At 37.3% G+C, this 24838-nt stretch overlaps 1 protein-coding gene across 2 annotated transcripts in view; it reads right to left on the bottom strand.

The window, feature by feature from the left end:
• Positions 1 to 24838, bottom strand: part of DMD (dystrophin) — a 2128065-nt gene that overhangs the window by 759718 nt on the left and 1343509 nt on the right. For both annotated transcript variants that reach the window (XM_067723245.1, XM_067723244.1), the window contains exon 48: positions 18221 to 18385. In XM_067723245.1, coding sequence (XP_067579346.1) covers positions 18221 to 18385 — 165 coding nt within the window. The remainder of the gene's footprint in view (positions 1 to 18220; positions 18386 to 24838) is intronic.

Below are 24838 nucleotides of genomic sequence, written 5' to 3'. Positions count from 1 at the left end.
TTACTCATATGGAATCTCATAACCCTATTGCTTTGTTCCTATTCAAATAAGAAATACTTTTTAACAGATTACTTCTCTATCCTAAAGGCACTTTAAATCATTGTTCTTACTTTATATGGTGTCCAAAATTCTATTTAACTTAGTCATAAGTTAAACTTAATGTTTCTATTCATAACTGACTCATTGAAGATATTAAAGACAGTAAAAGAATAATGCTGTCTCTAATAAATCTGACTTCAGCTATAATGTCATATGCATGATATAATCTCAGATGACATTCGTCTAGTTTTGAGTGAAGCATAGGAATGTATATGTATGTGTGCCTAATTTTGTATTTGTGTTATCTCTCTAATTATGTAAATCACTAATACCTATTACTATGCTAATACTAGACGATATATTATAATCAATGTTACCATGAATTATTAATTTTATATTTCTTATCATCTACTACAAATAATGTAAAAGACAGAGATGCTTACCTATCCATATTTTCTCTACCTGCTATTCACAAAAGTTCTCTCAGAAAGTCCTGAAAATTAAAAGTATGCACACATGGCTTTGTAATTTCATGGGTCAATAAGTAGAATTTTAGTTATATCCTATACTTTCTTGTGAGTGCTTCCATATTTTGCCTTTTGAACGCTTGAGAGAATTATTAATTTCAAGAAAATCAATTTCATTGGAATGACTAGCATGTTATAAAATCAGTTATTATTATAAATGCATCTTGAGTTTTTTAATCTTAAAACTATTATTAAAATAGTCCAAGTTAAATAATTATGGCTGCTTTTATTAACTATACACATTGTGCCTTCTTATGATGAGTAATTGCTAAATATTCATTATTTCCAGAGGAGGCAATGAAGTATTCAGAAATCGGAAGTTGTGGCATCAGAAGTATTGGGCATGCAAACTCTCAGTTTCTAATGTATATTGTTTCGAAATTACAGAGCAAATGAAATGCATTTACACTGGGTGATAATTTAAGTAGTTAATTTACAACTAAGGTGTTTCTTTTTCAAAATATGTATATCAGATATATATTGAAGTATTTGGTATCCTCCATAATATGTGTAACTCCATACATAATATATACACATATTTCTTTTCCAACACGTAAATGAATACGCCTGGTTATACTAATGCTACTTTCTGAAGGATAGCCAGGAAGAATGAGAGAAATACATGAAAAGGAGAACAGAAGATAGGTGGTAATTTGGAAGTATTTGGAATACGAAGGTAATTGCTAAGTCATGTATAACTGACTAAAGAATGTAGTAACATCAGCTAATTTTGTCTCTTAGATGAAAGGAGTACTTTTAATATACAACCTAGAATTGTATTTGTTAATTAGATTTATAATTTACACCTATTCTCAATGACACAGAAATTAATATAATAAGTGAAATCTCAGGATACAGAACTGTATATTCCAGAGGAAATACTGCCATGGCATTCCTTAAAGCACTATTTTTAGAATGCTATAGAATTTCATTAGAGGTATTTATCTTTAAATTAATGTCCATCAGTCATTTCAGTAGTTTTTAAAACTCTTAAATATGAGTGGAAGTTTAAATTGGTATAAGTTTATGAGATAGCAAATGAACAGTAAAACAGCTTTACTTAAAATAAGTATTTCTTAAAGTGTCGTTAGTGTTAAACGATTTTTCTGTGCATTTGCCTTTTTCCTCCCCTTTTAAAATAAACTCACAAAGATTATGGCCATAGCTTCTCTCGCTTTTGTCTTCCCCCACAGCACCTGATACAATATTCTATCTGTAAACACCAAGTCCACACCCTCCCCCCTCAGAAAAGTACGAGTGGCCTTACGTTGTTGTAACTTCTTGGCAGTCATCCTTACCCATAACAATAGTCATACTTGCTTTTAGAGGTATCATAATTACATATTTAGAATTTTAAGTATTCTTCTGTGGTAACTCACAGATTTAAGGATTCCTTTAGCAACCAATAGAGTTAGATAAGCAGAGTATGGCATTTCCTGATGAAAATACAAGTTCCCAGCCATGAAGGCAGTAGGGCAGACACACTCACCAGGCACACAAGGGGCACTGGAACAGAGACGAGAGGGTCAAGGAGAGTACAGAGACCGGCACTGAGGCCTGTAGGTCATGTATGCCATGTAATTTTCTCTCATCTGCCGATCCACGTGCCATCTTAGGAGCAGAAGGTTAAAGGAATCTGAAAGACTGGCGAGTTACCCAAGTAATACCAACACATATAAAGAGACTGGTAAATTTGTTTCAGAGTGAGATCCTTTTTTCTCACTACCCAACATGGGGGAAGCTTATGCAGGTCAGTGAGGAATAAATAAAGACGTTGCATCTGTGTGAGTCAGTATCTGACCCCCAAGACATATCTATACGTCTCCTCCTGCATGTTTATTATATTTATGACTATTGGCCTACTTAAGAATCCATCACGATGTTTCTCAAAGTGTAGTTCCCAGACCAGTGGCATCAGTATCACCAAGGAACTGCATGTGACAAAGATTCTCAGGTTATTCCGCCTACATTAGGGTTTGAGAAGCATGGCTCTACCTGGTGTATACTAGAATTGGGACTGGGTAAGTGTTAAGCCTGGAATTTTAATTCATTTCTATACTTATGGATATAACATTTACCTTTCAGTGATACAGCTTTATGAATAAACAGCTTCATGGATATAGCTTTTTTAAAAAAAATATTTGTTTATTTTTGGCCGCATTGGGTCTTTGTTGTGGCGCGTGGGCTTTCTCTAGTGGCAGTGAGCCGGGGCTACTCTTCGTTGCAGTGCATGGGCTTCTCATTGCGGTGGCTTCTCTTGTTGCAGAACACGGGCTCTAGGCACGTGGGCTTCTGTAGTTGCAGCACATGGGCTCGGCAGTTGTGGCTCGTGGGCTCTAGAGCGTAGGCTCAATAGTTGTGGCGCACGGGCTTAGTTGCTCCGTGGCATGTGGGATCTTCCCGGACCAGGGCTCGAATCCGTGTCCCCTGCATTGGCAGGAGGATTCTTAACCTCTGTGCCACCAGGAAAGTCCGATATAGCTCTTTTGAGACAGAGAAGCAAGAAAGGCGGTTGTATTTTTTTTTTAAGCCATGATCAGAAAAATGGTACTTTTTGAGTACTGCAAAAGGCAAGTGCACAGCATTTCTGAAAGTATCTGAAAATCCAGCCTGTTATTTTCTACAAACACTCACTGCCACCAAAGGTGGTAACTTGCAAGTTCAAAACCTTCCTCATTTAACATCCATTGTTTCCACCCTGCATTCTGTCTGCCAATCAAACCCATCCCTTGGGCAATACAGTTGGTAAACCAGGTGGTTCATTCATTCACTTAAACAGAAGTTGCTTGAAAACTGTTAGAAGTGGTCCCATATTTCTCCTTCACACATACTGAGAAAGGGATGGTATCTGCGTGCAGGGCAGAGCTTTCTTTTGAGGGAAATTAAAAAACTAATGCTAACACTGTTTCAAATGTTCTCACATAACCTACTCCAATGTATCATTATGTAAACTTGCTCTTAACGGAGAATGGAAGACTGGTAAGTAAAAAATTAAAACTGTAGTGCAATAAAAGCATGATTTTAACAAAGTATAAAAATGGTTGAGGGTGACTAAATGGCTTTTAAAGGTATATTTGACCAATAGAATGATCAAGGAAAGGATAGGTCTGCTTTTGGAGAAGATGGTATAATATTAGTGAATGGAAAATAGAAGTGGGAACCCTTTAATTCCTATTGGGTTTGTTTCTGTATGTAAAGAGGGATGATATTCTGACTGCAAAGAATAAAACAAACAGCTATGAGAGGGAACTGGTGCCCAAGATGGATAAAGAGATTAGAAAGTCCCCAGCTGCTCAGAATTGACTCTCTTGATCTAGATAAATTACATCTCAGGACACTAATGAGACCGGCAAGTCAAACAGCAAACCACGATGGGTGGTCTGGAAGAGTGGAAAAGTGCAGTTTTTATTTTCTAAAGGAAAAATAAGGTGTGGGAATAAAATTTTAAGCTTCTAACTAGTTATTTAAGATTTGGTTAGAAAATGCAACGCAGGAAGAACCTACAAGCCTTCTTCAGTTAATGAAATATTTTGAAAGAATGGGAGACAGTTGACACAAGTGCTTTAAAAAGACAAACCCTGTCATAGCCATTACGTATAGCTAGACTGATACACGGAGAAGGCAAATATTTACACACCGGTTCCAAATTTTTTGAGAAAATTAAATCTGTACTTACTCTATCATTTGTCATCACATTGAGATTCTGTACAGGATTGTTTGCCAAAAAGGGCAAAGACCCATTCCTATGCAATTCAAAGGTTTGTTTTAATACTTTCAGGTTACAACCTCCAGACTAGAATCTATTTGTCATAAGGAAAATTCATTAAAATCCTTGTTAAAAAAACATTTTTTTTTTTAAACTTCAAGTTGTAAACTGTATTTGTATTAATAAGAAAAAGACCAATAACCTATAGGGGAAAAAATTGGAAATGAATGTAACAAACAGCGCACAGAAAAGGAAATTACAAATGACTGAAACATTTTGTGATTCTGAAAAAAGTTCATCCTCACGCAAAAGAATGCCAATTAAAATGACAATGAGATGTCATTTTTTCTTGCTTAGCAAAGATCAAAAAGGTTGATGACAATGAGTTGTCAAAGGTGTCCGGGAAAAAACTCCTTCATATTACTGATGGGAGTGCTCTATGAAGAGCAATTTGGCCATATTTACTAAAATAACAAATGCCATTTTGACCTAGTCATTTTACTGCTAGGAACTTAACCTATGGGGATACTAGCAATGTGAGAGATGACATGAGCATAAAGTTATACACTTTCATATTGTTGCAGGAGCAAAACTTGAAAACCAACTAAATGTTCATTAATTGGAACGTTGGTCAAATGAGTTGTGGTACATCCTTAGAATACAATAGTATTCAACTGCAAAAATGAGAACATTCTTAAAGTGCTAATATGGACAGTAATTGTCAGTATATATCATTAAGTGGGAAAAAACACTATTCAGAAACAGTGTTTATAGTATCCTACCAATTGTTTGGTTTTCTTTGTGCGTGTGTCTTTCTTTTTTAAAGAAGACAGGAGAAGGAAAGAATATATACATAAACACACACTCATGTCCTATCCTTGGAGTGCTATTGAAGAAACTGATAACCTTGGCACCTATGGGGAGAGAAACTGAGTGGATGAAAGATGGAGATTCAAGGGAGGACTTGAATTTTGTACCACAAGAAAGTATTATTTTTTCAATAAAGAAAATGATTTACTCTTTTAAAATTTGTCTTGAAGGATGAATTCATTTTCAACCTTATAATAAATAACCCAGTATGAACTTACTGACAGAGTACTAAGTCATTTTGTATAAAAGGACCATGCAGATTCTCTCAAAATTAGAAACAAAAATGAAATATGTAAACAAAAATAAGTTTTACAAAATACCCATACCACATGCAATAAATACAATACGACAATGTGATTATATTCTATTGGGCCACACACTACCTTATTTATTACGTTGATTTCATGACTTAGCAATGGGTCACCAGCAATAATTTGAAATACAGTTCTTTTTTTTTTTTTTTTTTTTTTGCTGTACGCGGGCCTCTCACTGTTGTGGCCTCTCCCGTTGCAGAGCACAGGCTCTGGACGCGCGCAGGCTCAGCGGCCATGGCTCACGGGCCTAGCCGCTCCGCGGCATGTGGGATCTTCCCAGACCGGGGTACGAACCCGTGTACCCTGCATCGGCAGGCGGATTCTCAACCACTGCGCCACCAGGGAAGCCCCCTGAAATACAGTTCTTTAAATTATCTCCTCCTCTTCATTCCTACTACCAAAGTCCTCATCCAGGACCATGTTGCTCCTCAACTACCTCAATCATCTCCTGACTGCTCTTCCTTTTTTGGTCTGACACTCCTCAAATTTGAGTTTGCCAGTCACCTCTCTTTAATAGCTCCCACATCTCTCGAAGATCATGTCTAAGTTCCTCAGTGGCATACAAGCCTCACCCAAACTGGGCTTACAACATCGTTGTATTTATTTTTCTTCCCATACTTCGTGCCATTAATCACTTCATATCTTGGTTCTTATTGCCTCTTCTCTCTGGAACGCTTTTCCTTTCCCTCACACACATTTCACTTTATCAATTCCTACTCATCTTTTAAAGATCCAGTTCAGACATTACATCCTCCAGGAGCCTGTCTTGGGACCAGAGCTTCCCAAACTTTAGCAAGTGAAAGCATCTTTTGGAGGGCTTGTTAAAACAGTTTCTTGATCTTCACTCACATCTATTTTGATTCAAGAGGTGTATGGAGAGGCCCAAGGATTTACGTTTCTAATAAGCTTCTAGGTGATGCTGCTGCTGGTCTAGGGAACCACACTTCGTAGCTGTGCTCTAAATAATACCCCCACTGGGTTAGGTATCATTCTTCTGGGCTGTCACAACATCCTGTAAGTGTACCCACCACACTGCATTGTAAATGCTTCTGCACTGATTGCATTTAGTACGCTGAGGTATACTTATATACCAACTCATCTCTAAGCAAATTGAGAATGAGGGCCATCTTAACATAGGAGGGTACTGTAGTTAATAAATGGTTAGTTAGCTGAATGAAAATTTCATTAGCTTAGTTTCATGTTTTCCTTTCCTTAGAGAGGCTGATCAGGGATACAGGAAAATAAAGTTCATGTGCATTTCAGCAATATATTTGATAAAATCTCCAAATGACCATTTTTGGACGAAATGGGGCAATATGAACTGGGTACGAAATAAAGCAATTAGAGTTTGGTAACTAACTGAACAATTGCCAAAGGAAAGTGACGGTTGAATTGATGACAAAATAGAGGGAGGTTTCTACTGATGGGATAAAGGGCTCTGTCTTAGGATTCAATCTAGTTGAGAAATTTGTTTTCACAATGTAGATGAAGTTATAGAAGGCCATGGACTGATAAACTTGGTGGAAGAAAAAAAAAAGATAAACTTGGTGGTGTTTTGACAGTTTAACAAGTGTCCAGCCAGGGTCTATGTTGCCCTTCTCCCCTTCTCACAGAATGTCAACCTCTCCTACAGGGGCAATCTTCAAACTGGGGTGTGCCCCTGGAGGGATACAAAGACTGTCCTAGGGATATATGAGCATAGATGGTGCTCGTGGAAGCCGTTTCCAGATTCTCAGCTTCTACAAGGGATTTGTCTGGGTTTGTTCTTATGGTACATACATCATTCCAATTATCATTCCTACTTTTTAGTTAATGATCGTCCTCCAACTTTACAAACTGATGTATCTCAATAGTGTATTCCACCTAAGACACATTTACACCAAATCGAAACAGAATTCAAAATATTAATGACTGAAATCCTCCTTTAATCAAGGTACCATCATACACTTACTCAGCCATCTCATTCATAGATTAATTTCCAAAAATCTACTGGGTATGTGTAATAATTATTTATCAAGCTACATATATTTAGGCAATTTGGTTATTACTAGGTATCTTTATTCTTAATGACTGTAGCTATAACTCAATCTAAAGGATTTTAAAAAATACTAAGAAGTTTATAGTCACAGAATATTGTTTTAAAAACTGAATTTAAAACCACATGGGTGTATTTGTCATACAGAAGTATGACAGAATGGTTAATCAAAGACTTCATAGCATAAATATGTATTACATTAGGATACAACTCTTTGGGGAAGTGGACTGGAAATAAGATTTAAAGAAGAAAGAGGACTGATAGGAAACTTCTAATTATTAATGATGACCTTGTTTTGTGTATTTTTTTTTTTTTGCGGTACGCGGGCCTCTCACTGCTGTGGCCCCTCCCGTTGCGGAGCACAGGCTCCGGACGCGCAGGCTCAGCGGCCATGGCTCACGGGCCCAGCCGCTCCGCAGCATGTGGGATCTTCCCGGACCGGGGCACGAACCCGTGTCCCCTGCATCGGCAGGCGGACTCTCAACCACTGCGCCACCAGGGAAGCCCCTGTGTATTTTTTTTTAAAGTGGGTGATGGTAGATATCATATTGCTATGGTATTTGGATTCCACTGGATCCACTCAAAAGAGTAATGTAACACTTTTTAAGTGTCAATATTTACAATATGCCAAGGGAGGAAATGGATGTCAACTTTAAAACGTCCTAGCAGATGCTCAGTTTTCTACACTATTTTTAGAGGTTTATAAGCAGAATCGTCTGAATACCACTGTAACAGAGGTCTGCTTGGAGCCCTCCTCCTTGCCTTGGCAGGGAGGTTTGACCTCCTCCCCTCCCTCATAAGGAAGAGAACAGTAAAAGCCACACCTGCTTCTTCTTGGCCAATAAATTGTTAGTCTTACTTGAATTCTCCATTCCAGAAATTCTCAATTCAAGAAACTCCTTTCAAGTTTATATTCTTCTCCTTATATAGGCAATTCAGTTTGGTGAATGATGAAACTCTCATGACTATCTGCAGTCTTTTTTGGAGTGGTTTTCTGGTAGCAACTTGCTGATTTCTTTTGAAAGAGGGGGTATTTTGCAAGCCTCATTTTTCTTTTTAAGGGCTCTTGTCAAGATTCCAGCTACAAAAGGAGAGTTCCCATTCACTGTTTTCTATTGCCTTAGGAAAATGTGTTCCCACCTCAGTGTTACCTTAATCCAATAGTGTTCCAGGCAAATTGGCTCGTGTTTTTCATTTTTTAATGAACAGGAAAGTCAGGTTAAGAAGGGTAAGTGAGTTAAACAATGTCATAAAGCCAATAAGTGTCCGAGCTGGGATTCGAACTTGGGTCTTTTGTTTCTCTCCCCATTATCATGCTACTTCAACTCAGCGATGGATTTTGGAGTTGAGCAGAGGGGGTGGAAAGTAAGAGGAAGAATTCTGATTGCCCAGTGTTCGAAGAGAAAAGTTGATGCCTAATTTCACTCAAATATGGTACCCACAAACCTCAACAATCTTCAAGATTTTACCAGAGCCAGAATTATATTCTCACCCAGAACCAACCTAAGCTCAGAGGAGTTTTAAATTTTCAAAAAACCTCTGTCTAGCTGCACAGTGAATGAGAATATTGTCTTTTTGTCAAGTAGCTTTCACCCACTGTTTTTCAATACACATTCCATAGAAATATTTTCATACCTAATAGAAAACACTGAAACTTTTTTATTTCCTAAGAAAGAGGATTAGAGGATTATTAGGCTAAGAGGTCAGTGTCCTCTTCCCTGTGCCTCACCTTCCCAACACTAGTCCTTCAAAAATAAAAGTAAACTAAATCAGATATATTCTTCAATTTAACATGAGCTAGTACACGTCTATCTAAGGGAGTAACTATCTGAACTTGAATTATCTCACTCCAAACAATGAACTAGATGACATTAACCTCTGAAAAGCTGATCTTGTGAACTATCCACACTCCTGACTGATTGACTGGGGATCCATTGATCAGTCCAACTCAGAATCCAGTGCTTCCAAAGATGATAATCTTTGGAAGCATGGTAAGGACACATTGTGATTCTTAGGATTCTGGGTATACTCTTGAGGCTGGGTTAGATTCCCAGGCTTATTTGTGTGAAAGCTACCATTGGCTTAGACCATGGAAAATTCTCAATGAGATCTCATTCGGTTGAGCTTCAGTTCTTTGGTACTTAGAGTAGTCTTTCTCTGTAGAGATCTCGTTTGGGTTTTCTTTCTTTGCTGCCATTACTGCGGTTCCTCCCTTCTCCAGGGGAAATTCTCAGTCTTCTGATTCTCCTTCTCTGAAGGCTACTACTATGGAGCTGTCCGCTTCTCTCCTTGTTGGCGTGATTTTACCAAAGATAATCTGGAATTTTCAATTGGCCTCTTTGGAAAACTTAGGATCTCCCTAAACTGGCTCATCTAAGACCTCTCCCTTCCCATCATCTCCACTGTTGTGTTCTCCTTTTACCACCTTCAATCTTCCCTTCGGCTCCCTTTAATTGTCCATCCCTCTGTGCACCCCTGTCAGGCTTTTCACTCGCCACTCCACCTCCCCAACTCCTTTTAGTCACTTAAGCTTTATGCTCCCCGCCCCCACAGGCCGCTCTCAAGGGATATAGGAACCCCAGAAGTAACTACCTGAAGCTGAAAAGTCTACTTAGAGACAAACTAGATATTTTATACACTCAGATTGGCCCTGCAGACACCCCAGGTAGCCCCTTGGCATAACTTCAGTCACTCGCCCAAATTTTAGTCCACAGCTCCCACAAGATTACATATTAAGTCCAAAGGAAATCTTAAAACATCTCCTCCCACAATTACTGGTGGGAAGTTTTAGCCCTCCGATTGAGCAGGTAACCTAATTTTATTTTCATAACATTTGCTAGTCTGCTACAAAATGCTAGCATGTGACAGTTCAAATTTATTTGCTTCCTGGTTTTCTCTGTAAACTAAAATTTACTAATGGTTAAAAGCTATTAATCAGTATACATAAATAAAATCTCTAGCAACAACAACGTCCAAGATAAACAACTTTGTATACATTGTATGCCAGCTACGTAGCATGTGTTTTTGCTAAGCAAGAAGGGAGTAATGTTGTCCTAAGGTAAAACGACTGCTTGTTCCAGAAGGGAAAAGAGAAGAAAATGTAGGACAAAATCTGAACAGACACAGAAGGTTGTAGTTTTGTGGAAAAGGAATTTTATGTTATGTGGTCAAAGCTGGCTATGATTGGATGGATATATCTTTAAAGCTTTTAAAAGATGATTTTTAGTATCAACAGTATACTAATGCAAAACTAGAATTTAATCTTCTCTTTATTAAAATGACAAAGTTTCCTTGGATTATTGGTCTGTTCCTAATAAGAGATCGTAAAAGGTTTTTCTTTACCTTTTGAGTACTCCACCTAGGCAGCAATGATTCTCTGTCTTATGAGAATAATTCCCTGTGCTTTGTGTAGATTTTATCACGTCCTTGATTATTTAAGAGAATCGAGGCATCGCGCTTTTGAAAGAGCCAAAGTCTTGTACAATCATATCACCTCCTATATTTATTTCTGAAATCTTTTATTGTCACTTTGGTTAAATAGGTAGTCAAGCATCGTTTCGGTGACCCATGATCCTACTTCACCAAGTATTCAAACCTTTTCACGGATTTGACAACCTTTGACATTTTGCCGTCCACAAATCAAATCCTAAATGAAATCTTGATCTCAAGCTGCCTTGAAAATCTCAAAGGATTTGTTCTCTCACCTTCCAAAACTAGATTAAGAATAATTAGGTTTATGTGATATGTTGAGTTGCATGTAATGTATCCCTAGGTTATGGATCAAATGTTATTAATATAAATATTACAGTACTTATATGAAGTTCCTAGAAATGTGTTAATGCCCTTGCTGTTCATGGTATAACCTGGTGCTGCTCTGCCTAATATTAGACAATGACAGTATAATGTTATCAGTAGCAACTTCAGTTATTACATTAAAATGGTGTGTGCCACAAAAATAACATTTCCTTGTCAAATGAACTTTCATCAGATCTTTAACCATGATTATTTGAAGCCTTCTGTCATTTACAGATATCTGTTGTTTTATTCGGAGGCTTCCCTGAAAGCGCTTCTTGTCAGTTACAGGCCAGAATGCTTATCTTCAAGAAAAAGGGACTATCTCCTAAACTCTTGGAAACGACTACACCAGGTACTCTAGGGCACAGGCTTCTGAGAGCTTTGTTTAAATAACTTTGTGACCATACCACTGGACTGACTCAGGATTTCCAGAACTCTAGTGGAGAAGCTAATGGGTTTTAGGAAACTGCTAACCCGAGATCAAGTAAAACAAGAATCAATTACATAGAACTGAATGAACTGATGAAGGATGATTTGATTAGGGTTCTTTTGGGAATATGGTTGATGCTTTAATGTTCCGTTTTCTTAACATTAAGAACTCCTTTTTCTTTTTACTTACCCTATCTATAACTCATAATAATTTAGTAGATTACATTTCTGTGGAGAGAAATGAAACATTTATCTTTTCTCCCTGCCTGATCCTTCCAGAACTCAAACTCTTATCAAGTATTCTTATTTTCATGGTAATATATTTATTTGCATAGGTTCAATAAGAATCTGTCCTTTATGTAACAGGACATAATTGAGAAAACTGATTATATAACCAAGGCTTTGACTGGAATGTCATATTTAAGAATGGTGTCATAGAATCAGATATGACCAGACAGTTTTAGAAAACCATAGTTAATTTTGTGGAAGGCCTTTTACAAAGCCCTCTTGGGAAAACTGGCCTAGTACGTGGCTTACAGGATGCCCAGCCTTACAGGTGAGTAAGGAAGGTCACTTCCTGGCAGGCCCAGGAAAACTTAGGATATTTTAAGGACTTCAAGAATAGAAGAATTCAACCAAATCTATAGGCATGGCAGGTAAAATGTGATTTCAAGTTCTTGGCTTCGCTTCTTAATCTCATGAGGCTTTTAAAAGTCAAAACTGAAATTCCTTATGAAAATTTTCAGCAAAACAAACTTTAAAAGGCCTATGTGGTAAATGATTATCCCTGCTGCATCTATGTAAATAAAGAGCTCAGCCTTATTTTGTAAACAAGAATAACCTTACTTTGAGTATCTTTGATCAAATGGGAGGTTACTGTATGGAAATTTTTATGTTTCAATAGAAAACTATAGCATACCTTTGTGGGTTATCCGATTCTGGCCCTGTTCATTGCCTTTGAGCTATTTTACTTTTCTTTGTAGAGTACATGATTTTGTTACCTACCCGTAAATTGGACTGGATCCTGCTGTCTTACAGTTATTACCAGATTTTCAATTATTCTCATTTCCTTCAATATCTGGCCACAGCTCTCCAAATTAATGTTTCCAATCTTTCTCCCACTCTCCTGTCTTGGCATGACTGAGAACTAAAAGCTGACTGTCCAGATCCTTATTGAGAGTCTACATTGTCTTGGAGCTAAACTTTTTCCCCCAGGCTCTAAAGAAGCCCTGAGAGCTGAAGCTGAATAACTTGAAATATACTTCAAAAGACTCATCAGCACAGTAGATTATGTATGGACAATCTTCATGCCTGGAGCTGCTGCTGTGTGGGCTACTCAGGAAGTTCACCAGAACTCCCACATCTTTCATGCTCTGCCCCAGGAAATAGCCATGACTGTGGACAATCTTACTGAAACCTCTCTGATGTCTGTGCTATCACCAAAAACATTCAAGCTGCAAACCCAGAAATCCATCTCCACTGCCATCCTCACTCCACTGGCATCCTCACTCCATTATCTAAAAATGCCTCCAGCACAACATCTAGGAATTTTCTTAAGTGGCTACCCTCTGGCTTCAGAAACTTGGTTTTACAGTCTGCTCTAACAATTAATCTTTCTTCTTCTTACCTGCATAAAAAGCTCCCTCATTAAATACCTGATTGCTCACACCATCCAGCAAATATCCTCTACACCCAAGTCTCAGACTCAGTTCAGCTACTCTTTCAACAACAGAAAGCTTCGAAAATGAACTACATGGAGTAGCTTTCCTAAGTTGTTCAATCAGAAACCTAGTTTCCCTTGAACAAAAAAGGGACTGACAAAGATGGCTGTAACATTCCCCTTTAGCTTAAAAAATTTAGATAGGTTTCTTCCTGATTATAGGACTGACATCTCTTTTCTTAGCACATTTACTTTAGAAAACTTTCTATTATAAATTCCTTCTCTGCCCTTTTGAGATGTAAATCTTTTACAACCCAGGAATAGCCTTTTCAAGGACCTGGGAGCCATCTTTTTGAAATGTAAACATCCAGAAGGATAGTACCCTATCTCCTAGTCTCTGTGGGAAGACGGTAGTTTACCTTCAATAAGTGACAGCTAGCAAACACAGATGGCCTAATCACAAGAACCAACCTCCCTGTTAATGTCCTCTAGTACTTCTCTACTTCTCCCCTAGCTCATCCCAACGCTTAAAATCTTTCTTGCCTTTTCTTTCAATGGAGTTGAGTTCAATCTCTCTCCCCTATTGCAATAGTCTTGAATAAAGTCTTACTTGCGTATTAAGTTGTCCCATGCAATTTTTCTTTGACAACACTCACAGCAATCTGAACACATGCAGGGAAGGATTTTGGTGTTCAGATACTTTAGCATTCAGTCACTACAGTTGTGTCCTTTGGTACTTTTCAGCGTGGATTTGACATCATAGACAATTAAGTGTCTTACATGGTAAGGAAGAGTCAGTACAACACTGTCATGCTTTTTAATGGACCACAGGTGGAAAGTCATTCCTGAGGGGAGGAAAAAACCCTCCTTGTGATCAATATGAGCATAATATAGTCAGTCAGACAACATAAAATTATGTGCCCCCTCCCCACCTCACATTTAAATAAAAGGTTTGGGGGCCTTCCCTGGCGGTCCAGTGGTTAAGACTGCACTTCCAATACAAGGGGCACGTGTTTGATCCCTGGTCAGGGAACAAAGATCCCGCATGCCACATAGCACAGCCAAAATAAATAAATAAATAAATTTTAAAAAAGTTTGGAAAGCAGTCGTTAGGCAGTTTCATGTCAGGTAAGTAGTGTATCTCCAGGTCGTTACTGAAAGCATTCATTAAAGATTAAAAGCATAAGACCCTTCATAGAAAATTTAACTGGTTCCTGGTTCTTAGCATTCAATTATCATTTCTTTAATCTAAAATCAACATATTTGGTGTCTAAGTTGAGAGTACATTTGAAAATCAAAATTCAAAGGCATGCCTTCTAGTGGGCTGACTGATGGGAAAGGGCTGTGATTATGCCTAATTTTCACCCTCTACATCACTATCTCATTGATTATGTTTCTCAGCTTGCTAAGGGTTCTGTGAGGTGATTTTCAAGATGAATATTGCTATTTGCAGGATTTCCTGAATAAGAATATTTCGGGAGTAAATTGCACAAGCCAAGCGATGTGCAGTCAGTTTTCCCTCCAGAATAAACAATGTATTAGAGCAGAGCCCTTAAGGCTTTTTTTATTTGGGCTTCATTACACAGCTAGCTGCATTTCATCAATAAGCATGAAGTACCAAGCAGGCAAAACCGAGGCTCACAGAGGATATTACATATTTTTCTAACAGGTGCTCAGAGTGACTAGAGAAAACAAATCACCTGGATGGCAAGGCCTTAGGCCCTTTTTTCCAGAGGAAGCCATGGCCACCATGGCCAGATAAGGACAATTTCTTTAAATTTAGGAAATAGAGGCTGCTTGTGCATCTACTTTCTTTGCATTAACTCATTCCTAAGATTTTTTTTTAAGGTGTTTCTCTCTCTGTGTTAAAAAATGGGCATGTCCTCAAAGCTGTATACAAACTTTTTGGTTTCCAGTAGTTTGAAGTTAAGTCAAGTCCATTTTCCCATATTTCTTTAACTGAAAAAAAAGTTTAATCTCTAAGCAGAGGGCTATAGAAGGCTGTACAGATTAAAACCGCATATCTTTTAGCAGAAGAACTCTGTGCAATCTTAATAAATAATTCATTAGACAGTGAATATAGATAGAAGCTAGACAAAGAAGGATAAAGAACTGGGTAGGTCAGTAAATTATTCACACAGGTCACTATTTCCTGATTACAAGTTAGGGGTCTGAGAATTATAGGAAGAATTTTTTGAGTCATCATGTATATGATTTTATGGGGGTTTTTTTTTGCCTTGGATACAGCCACAAGCAGAAGAAAAAGGCTAAAGGAATATTTTTGAAATCTACACTCCAGAGATGAAAAACTCAGGATATGCACAGAGGACTGAAGCCAAGGAGTTTTACTGCCAGGGAAAAAGCAGCTGCCTCTCCCCTCAGTGATTTAGACTGAGCTGCAGGAGGGCAAATATCATGACTCCTGAAACTAGACACAGCAGTGAGAGTGGTGTCTTGGAGCTTTAGTAAAGGAAAGTGATTAACACAGCTGAGAGTAGCTTTCATGCTAAACTGCAGGGACCCATTTGGCAGGAACATATGGGCCGTGGACAAAGGCTCAATGAAAGTTTTTAATATTTGAGCACTATTCTGGGGTACACACATTGGGACTAAAGTTACTTTGGTTGAGTCAACAACACCCATTTGTATCAGAGGATTTTGTTATCTTTTCTCTTAAATATATTCCATGTAGAGAGTAAGCTCACACTGAATATATTTTTCATTATTTTAGTGAAGAAGCACATTCTAACTGAAGATTGTATTTAAATCTGAGTGCTTTTATATTTGAGTTCCAAAAAACTATTTCTGGTTGGGAGTAAAGAGTTTATGGCCTTTCCTCTTGTCACACTAAGTCAAGGGATATTTAAGAATATACTCGATCCAAGATAATTGAGAATCTGGCTGAGGTTATTGTTCATTGGACCAAGTAACTGTCCTTCCTTGTTGAGATTATTTATTGAGTAATGAAAAATCAGTATTGATGAGATGCAGTTGCACTGGAGAAGGGGTGCTAGTCAAATACCTCTGAGGACACTAGGTGCTAGTTAGGTGGAAAAACTGAAAGGATACCAGAACTGATGGCTTCCCTGCATGATGATGTGCTTTGCACTCACCCAGTCTTGCCCCTGTGACCACACATGACTCAAATGCAGGGTGACGGGTCCATCAGAAGCTGCACCTTGGTGTCAAGACCTCCACTCTGTCATCACTGCGCTGGCTATGTTTTCACTTGTCCTGTATACTTTCTTAAAGTTAACTGAATTTGTTCTGGTTAAAACCTATTGTGACTTGAATTTAACTGTCAAACTGAAGCCAAGACCATGCCACTGGTTGAGTAGCCTGGGTTTTGCGCTGGTGAAATGATGTCTACTTGTGACATCATCAGCTCTGGTGGGTAGCTATCAGAATGGGAGATGTAAACATGTCAAGAAGAAGTAAGGTAAAAGTAGTGCAGTGCACTTGGCAAATATAAGCCATTTTAGGTGTGGCAAACCTTTCTGTATCTCTTTCCTTTCCTCACTCAAGTACATCCTTCCTAAATGTTCATTAACTCTTCTCTAAAAGATCCTCACACTTGCTTTTATCCTTATCTCCTAGCAAAACACCAACTAGGTAGTGATAAAACCATTAGGTTGTTATAGTCCTGGAAAGCAAATAAATTGAATAATTTGGGTCAATGAATTAAAAGAAAAAACTTTTCTCAAAGATATTATTTAACTTATTTAGTCTGAAGTTACCCATCATTACATTAATTAATAGGCTGTGCTTTCAATTGAACTGGTTTATGTGATTGGCCACTTAATGTTGTTGGCGCACAGGAGATGCAAAAAAATAGGGAATTATATTGGGGCAAATCCTTGAAATGGGCTCCTGGGAAGGGAGAAAAGATAGGAACAATCAATGTGTACAGGGACACTAAGAGGAGGAGATGGTGGTGCCCAACTGGCATGCTTCTCTGGAGCCCTAAGCTTACCTATAGCATCTCATTACCATTCTGGGTGCCTCATTAACATCTGTACTCATTGATTTAAAAATGCTAACAAGTACCCACCATACACTGAGCCCTGGGATGGGGGTGTTCAGAAATGAGTGGGACAGGGAGATAAGTAAGAAGATGCCCTCTGCATTCAAAGAACAGTGGGATGAGGTACTCAGGTCTCTAAAATTTAAGTGTCAATCAATGTACAAAGACTATAGGAGATGGATACAGAGGTTTATAAGCAATCCTAAAAGGGTTTTTCACTCTACTAGGGGTATGTAAGAAGGCTTTGAAGAAGCAATGACATTGAATTCAGTCTTAAAGGATGGAGGAAAATTCATCATGCCAAAAAATGAGACAGAAGTCATTTAAAGAAGAGAGAAGATCAAGAACACAGACATGGCATGAAACCACATGCATATAAAGATACTATAAAATTTGTTGTATCCAGAATACAAGAGGAGATTGTTGGCAGAATAAGAGGATACCAAGGTAAACTGGAGTCAGTCTGACAGGGTTTTATAATGTCTACTAAGGAGTCTATACTTCACTTTGTAGGCACTTAGTCTCCAAAATGACTTCAGTTTTAGATAAGGAGTCTACAAACATATTAAGTACAATTCAAGTAGGGATGGAAAATGGATCGTAGTAACAAGTATAATGAAGACATTCTGGTGATATGAGTTTAATGAAACATCATTGCTAGTAAATGCCAGAAGAAAAAACAAAAAATGTTACTCAAGTAATAATAATTATTATTATTAGCGTTATAACAACGATGACGGTGATGATGATAACAAATGAGAAATTTATTTCAGTGATATTTCCACTCTTGAAAAATAATATTTAGCGCAAAAAGTCTTTACCTTAATGTCAAATGGTCCTGTTTGATTTGGTTGGTTGTAAATTTCCAACTGACTCCTAATAGGAGACAGCCACAGAAGCAGATGATTTAATTGCTCTTCAAGCTGTCCAAGGTCTTTTATGTGAGCCTCAATTTCTCCTTGTTTCTCAGGTAATACTCTAGAAACCTATAGGGAAAAACAAAGTAAAAGAGTCTCATGATTTAAAAAAAAAAAAGGAAAAAGAATTGTTTTCAAAAGCTATTTGTTATGAAATGTTACAGAAATTTATGTAATTTGGTATTTTAACAGCATGGTATTGATTACATACATGTGTTACACATTAGGATTTAATTCATGTATTATAAATAATCGATTAACAGTCTTTCCAAAATTCTATACTTTGAAGGCAATAAGCCTTTTATTGAAATACAAAACACACACCCACACAAATGCACACCCAACTCCGACCGACGAAAGTAACGAAGTGTATTCTTCACTTACCCACTCATTCATTAAACATAATGGTGTCTTGTGTATTATATGCCAGACTCTCTGCCTTTATACTTGTTTCTAACTTTCTTTTATATTAAGGAAAATTGTACAAGGAAATTCTTTTATGTACAAAGAAGACTGGTGAGGTAAGCATTTTTGGGATCTGTAGTTTGCGAGCTCTAGTATAACCAAATAAAACAGAATCAGATGGTTGGAATGAAAAGTAAAAATAACATCTGAATTAGAGTAAACTATCATGGAATGATTATAAGTGATTTTTATTAAGGGCTTACTATGTGCCATGCAACCGTGTTTGAAAGTTTCACATTTACTGTCTTCATTAATCTGCCCAACAACTCTATCATACAGATACTATTATCCCAATTTTATAACCTTCTATAATTTTATCCCTGGTTGAAAACCATAAATAACTTGGGAAGCAGTGTGGTATGTTGTTCAACATTGTGAGGTCTAGAGTTACGCTGCTTGGTTTTAAATTGGGGTTCTGGAATACCCTGGCAGTCCAGTGGTTAGGACTCTGTGCTTCCACTGCAGGGGACATAGGTTCGATCCCTGGTCTGGGAAGTAAGATCCCTCATGCCCCGCAGCCAAAAAAAAAAAAAGGTTCCATCCCTTTTGTTAACACTTTAGCCAAGTTTTCTTTAACTCCCAATGCCTTCTCTTATAGAATGAGGACAATGACAGTACCTGCTTCATAGAGTCATAGTAAGGATTAAATGAAGTAATCCATGTAAATAGTTTACAGCAATATTCTGCATGATAGTGAATGATAATAAAAATCATTCCATGTTGGTTATTGCTCCAACTCAAGTGTATGCAGAGAGACAAGAGAGTAAAGCCTTTTTCTTCAGATTATCAAGGGCTAAAACAGGTACGCAGGAATAAAGAGTGTGAACTTGCAACGACAACTCTTTATATTATTAATTATACTGTACTAATAATATAAATATAATATTACATTGTAATATGAACATAAATGTTACAATATGCATCTAGTATATACTACCATGATATTATGAGTAATAATAGAAAAAAATTTAAAAGTAAACTAGATAAGCATACTAATATAGTAGCACATCATCTAAACAATGCCCCATACTTTGGACCAATCGTTTCAGAAACTTCTAAAAGAGCTAACTAGTGAGCATTATATTCTTTATTTGGACCCAAGAGTTGTAGGGTGAAAAGGAGATACATTAGTGGACAAAATAACCAATCAATTAATTTATAGGGGAAAGAACATTATATAAGCTCTTATTATATGTGGACAACATGTATTTTGAAATATATTGTGAGTACATTTGTATATATTTTGTAAAATGCATGCAAATGCATGAGTAAAGGGTTAACATCTAGCCTGGGCTGATGCAGGCCAGCCTGGGATCGACCTTAGGTTCCCACAACAATGTTTCCTTGGGACACTAACTTTAAGTTACTAACTTCAAGATGAATGGGAAATGCTGGGTCTGGCTTGCTTGCTGTATAGAACTATGCCTGGATTGGAGAAGCTGTGAGTTGATATTAGGACCTTGGGCCTATATGACTAAAATGGAGTAAAAGACAGAAGGGAAATAGAGGCTGTGGCTTCAATTTAAAGTGACCTGCACAAACTCTGGTTTTCACCCCTGGCAGCTCTTCCCTGTGTGGATAAGGAGTCAAAAGAAGCAATGTGTGTGGGTAGCATGGAACGTCTGCCCATGAATAATGAATCATGATACTGTATCTGCTTTGTCTCACTTGTATCCTGCTATAAAGCCAAGTAAACATACTATTAGATGAAGGCCTATTTGAATTTCATGAGTTCTAACGCATAAGGACATCTACAGCGCTGAACTATATTTATACATGTATTGGGCTGGCCAAAAAGTTCGTTTGGGTTTTTCCGTAAGACGGATTTTTGGCCAATCCAATATGCGTATGTGAGTGTGTTATAGCTGATATCACAAATGTAATTCCATGCATATAATATATAATCTAATAGTGCCCATAACTTATCTTTTTCAGCATTTATAAGGAGGGAACTAAACAGTTTATTTTTATTGGATCATTTTCTACTCACAAGTAAACGTGAAAAGCATTTTATTGCTTCAATGTACAGCATCTAAGAGCCTCTAGATTCTGAAGCTACTGGAAATAATAGCCATCATACATTCCTAAAATCTCTAAAATCGAGTTGCAAACTCATTTTTATACCTGATCACCAAATATCACCAAAAAATCACGTTTCATTTAGGCTTTATATGTAAGTGCAGAAATCTGGATAACTTTTTTTTGTGTGTGCGGTACGCGGGCCTCTCACTGTTGTGGCCTCTCCCGTTGCAGAGCACAGTCTCTGGATGCGCAGGCTCAGCGGCCATGGCTCACGGGCCCAGCCGCTCCACGGCATGTGGGGTCTTCCCGGACCGGGGCATGAACCCGTGTCCCCTGCATCGGCAGGCGGACTCTCAACCACTGTGCCACCAGGGAAGCCCTGGATAACTTTTAGCGAAGCTTGTTGGTTTCCTTCTTATCCTCCTAACCCATCCCTTCCTGGTTATAGAGACAGAACAACTCCCGACAGAAAACAGTACAATGGGTGAGATTTAACTAACATCTGGAATAATTAAATGACCACTTATAACGAGATCGTGGGGCACAAGTAGTTTTCAGCTTAGTTATGATACCTACATTAGATACAGCCTCACAGACCTTGTGTTTCCCACTATCATAGCATTTACTTTATACTATTTAGTTTGTTATTTACATTTAATTTCTGGATGAACTAGGTTCCTACACATGATAGGTCTTCAATAAGTATCTGTTGAATGAAAGAAAAACAATTTCCAGATTCAGGATTGATTTCTTTTTTTCTCAATGTAAGAAGCAATACATGTCCAGAGTAGTCAACGACATAAAAAAAAATGTAATTTTATCCTCAGGTTAAACAGCTTTAATTAAAAAGCAAAAATATTAGTAAATTGGACTATATAAAAATCAGAAACTTATGCATGGTAAAGAAAACTAAAAGCAAAGTTAAAGGACAAATGACAATTATGAAAGAAAATATTCGTGACAGATATCTCAGATAACGTATTAATTTTCCTAACCCATAAGAGAGCATCTGCAAATTAATATGAATAAGGCCAACAACCAAAAAGAAAATAGGACAAAATTTAAGGGCAGTTGAAAAAAAAAAAAAAACACAAATGGATTTTAAACATACAAAAAGAAGTTACGCTTTGGCCGCAATGAGAGATCTAAAACTTTCAACTATTGTACTGATAACAAAATCCAAGTCTAAAAACACACTATGCTGACAAGGCTGTGGAAAACTCAGACTCCTATATACAGCCAATGGGATGGCAATTTGGCAATATCTATCAAATGCATATAACCTTTGACCCAGAACTTTTACTTCTAGGAATTCACCTTGTAGGTATATTTCTGGAACTAAAATCAAGGTTTGGGGATGGTAGGGCAGATGGTAGATGGGGTGGGGGATTTTTTCACTATATTTTTTAATTTTTGAAAAATATAAATGTATTAACTTTGCAAAGATATAAGTTAATTTACAAAGGAAAACTACTAGCTTCTCTTCTCACCAAAACGTAGTAGTGAGAAATTATACTTTATATATTTTAATAACAAATCATGATTAATAGGATATAACATGTCTAAAGCCATCAGTCAAAAATCTTCTGATTATTTTCCCAGGACAACATCACTTAGTTAATGATAGGGTGTAATATGAGATCTTCTAGCACATAATTTCTGTGCTCCCTCTCCGTCCTTCAAAACAGTCTTCAGGAACTGATGGCTTTTTCTACATAGTTCATGGAAAAGATAACAGATACAAATAACTTATGATGTAAAATAAGAGTACGTTTTGTGTCAGTTTCTATGTGTTTTAAAGAAATTTACTACTTCATATTCTTATCAAAATACGGACAGAAACACTTTACTAGTAAAATGTGTCATTTTTGCTAATAATCTTTTTAAGTATTAAAAAGCCATGCTCTTCATACAACATGTGCCCTGTGGTGAAAGAAAACAAACACATTCAGTTCCCTTATGTGTTAATTTAGTATCTAACCAAATCTTGACCTAATTTCACACAAGATTAGGTTTCCTTTACTTTCAATATTTCAATTTTAATTTCAAATGTGTATAAGTTTTAGTATTAAGATAAATAGAGTTGACTGTTTCAGAAATAAACAGATACTAAATACTGACTTCATATCTTACACCAAAAGTATTCTAGAGAAATTAAAGTGTTAAGTGTAAAAAAATTAATAAGAGCAGAACTAGAATGAAATTGGTGTGGGGAAGCCCTTTAGAAGTGATAGGAATGGGGATAAACTATTAACTATAACATTTGTATTGTTCATCTAGAAATTAAAGCAGCAGAACTAAAAACAAATAACTGGGAATATTTGTAGCATTTATCAGACAAAGGGTAGTATTATTACATATAAAAAGATTTTTCGAAGAATGGAGATGGAAAATCTACTGGGAAATTGGATAAAGAATATGCACAGGAATTTGGCAAAAAATGCAAACCACCAATAAACAAGAGAAAAGTCCAACCACTAAGTAATCAATCACATGCAAATTAAAACAGCAATGATATACCATCACTTGTCTATTATACTGGCTTTTTAAAAAGGTTATTTGTCAAAATTCTGGAGAGTAAGCACTCTTACATTTTAGGATAAAGTCTTACATTTGTAGGGAGTAATTTGGTAATTCATACCAAAAAGCAAGCCATCTACCCTAAAAACTACAAACATTACTGAGAGATTAAGGAAAACCTAAGCAAAAAGAGGAATACACCTTGTTCCTTTACTGGAAGGAGCCAACTGAAGGAACCGATTAAAAGTTCCAATACTGTAAGAATATCAGTTCTCTTCAAATAGTGCGTAAATTCAATGCAACCCTTAACAAAATTGCAGCAGCTAGTTTTTAATAAAAATTGACATGCCAACTCTAAGATTTATATGGAAGTGCAAAGGGCCAAAAATATCCAAGGCAATTTTGAAAAATAACAAAGTGTAAGCATGTTTACAAGCAGATATCAATATTTACTATAGTTAATTATGTGTGGTATGGCTGTGAGAACAAATAGACTACATATATTTACTTCATTTATGACAACGGTGCCCACTTTAGTTAAGTGGATTGTGGACGATCTTTTCAATAAATGGTTCCAGGTTAATTGGATAGAATCTTGACTCCTACTCTATACCGTACACAGAATAATTAATTCTAGATTGCTGTAGACCTCAATGTCAAAGGTAAACAATAAAAGTTTCTGAAAGAAAACATGGGAAAATATCTTGATGATTTTAGGGTAAGTGATTATTTCTTAAATAAGATATAAAAAGCACTAGCCATAAAGGAAAAGATTGATATATTGAACTTCATTCATCAAGAGATATCATTAGGAGAAAAAAGCAAGGCCTAAGCTGGAAGAAGATATTCACAATGCATCTATCTGACAAAGAAGCTGTATTCGAAGAACTCTGACGTCTATGAGAAAAAGACAGGTGACTATTTCCCCCCCCCCCAGTGGCCAAAAGATTTGCACAAGAACTTCACATATGTGGATATAAAAATGGCTCTAATTATCAGATGCTCACAAATGAAAATGCAATGAGGGCTTCCCTGGTGGTGCAGTGGTTGGGAGTCTGCCTGCCGATGCAGAGGACACGGGTTTGTGCCCCGGTCCGGGAGGATCCCACATGCCGCGGGGCGGCTGGGCCCGTGAGCCATGGCCACTGAGCCTGTGTGTCCAGAGTCTGTGCGTCTGGAGCCTGTGCTCCACAACGGGAGAGGCCACAACAGTGAGAGGCCCGCATACCGCAAAAAAAAAAAAAAAGATAAAAAAAAAACCACAATGAGGTACCAGTTCACATCCACTGGAATGGATAAAAGGAAAAAGAATGAAAGTACATATTCTTGATGAGGATGTGGAACAACTGGAACTCTCATACACTGCTGGTGAGGGTGAACTGGTAAACTACATTGGAAAACTGGTGGTATTTCCAAAGCCAAACACACACATAACTTATGACCCAGCCATTCTATTTCAAGTATATCCTAAAGAAAAATGCACAAACACGCAGTAAAGGACATGTACATCATAAC

The sequence above is a fragment of the Pseudorca crassidens genome, chromosome X (assembly GCF_039906515.1).
Source record: "Pseudorca crassidens isolate mPseCra1 chromosome X, mPseCra1.hap1, whole genome shotgun sequence".
Taxonomy (NCBI): Eukaryota; Metazoa; Chordata; class Mammalia; order Artiodactyla; family Delphinidae; genus Pseudorca; species Pseudorca crassidens.
This window is presented reverse-complemented; position numbering and strand designations above follow the sequence as displayed.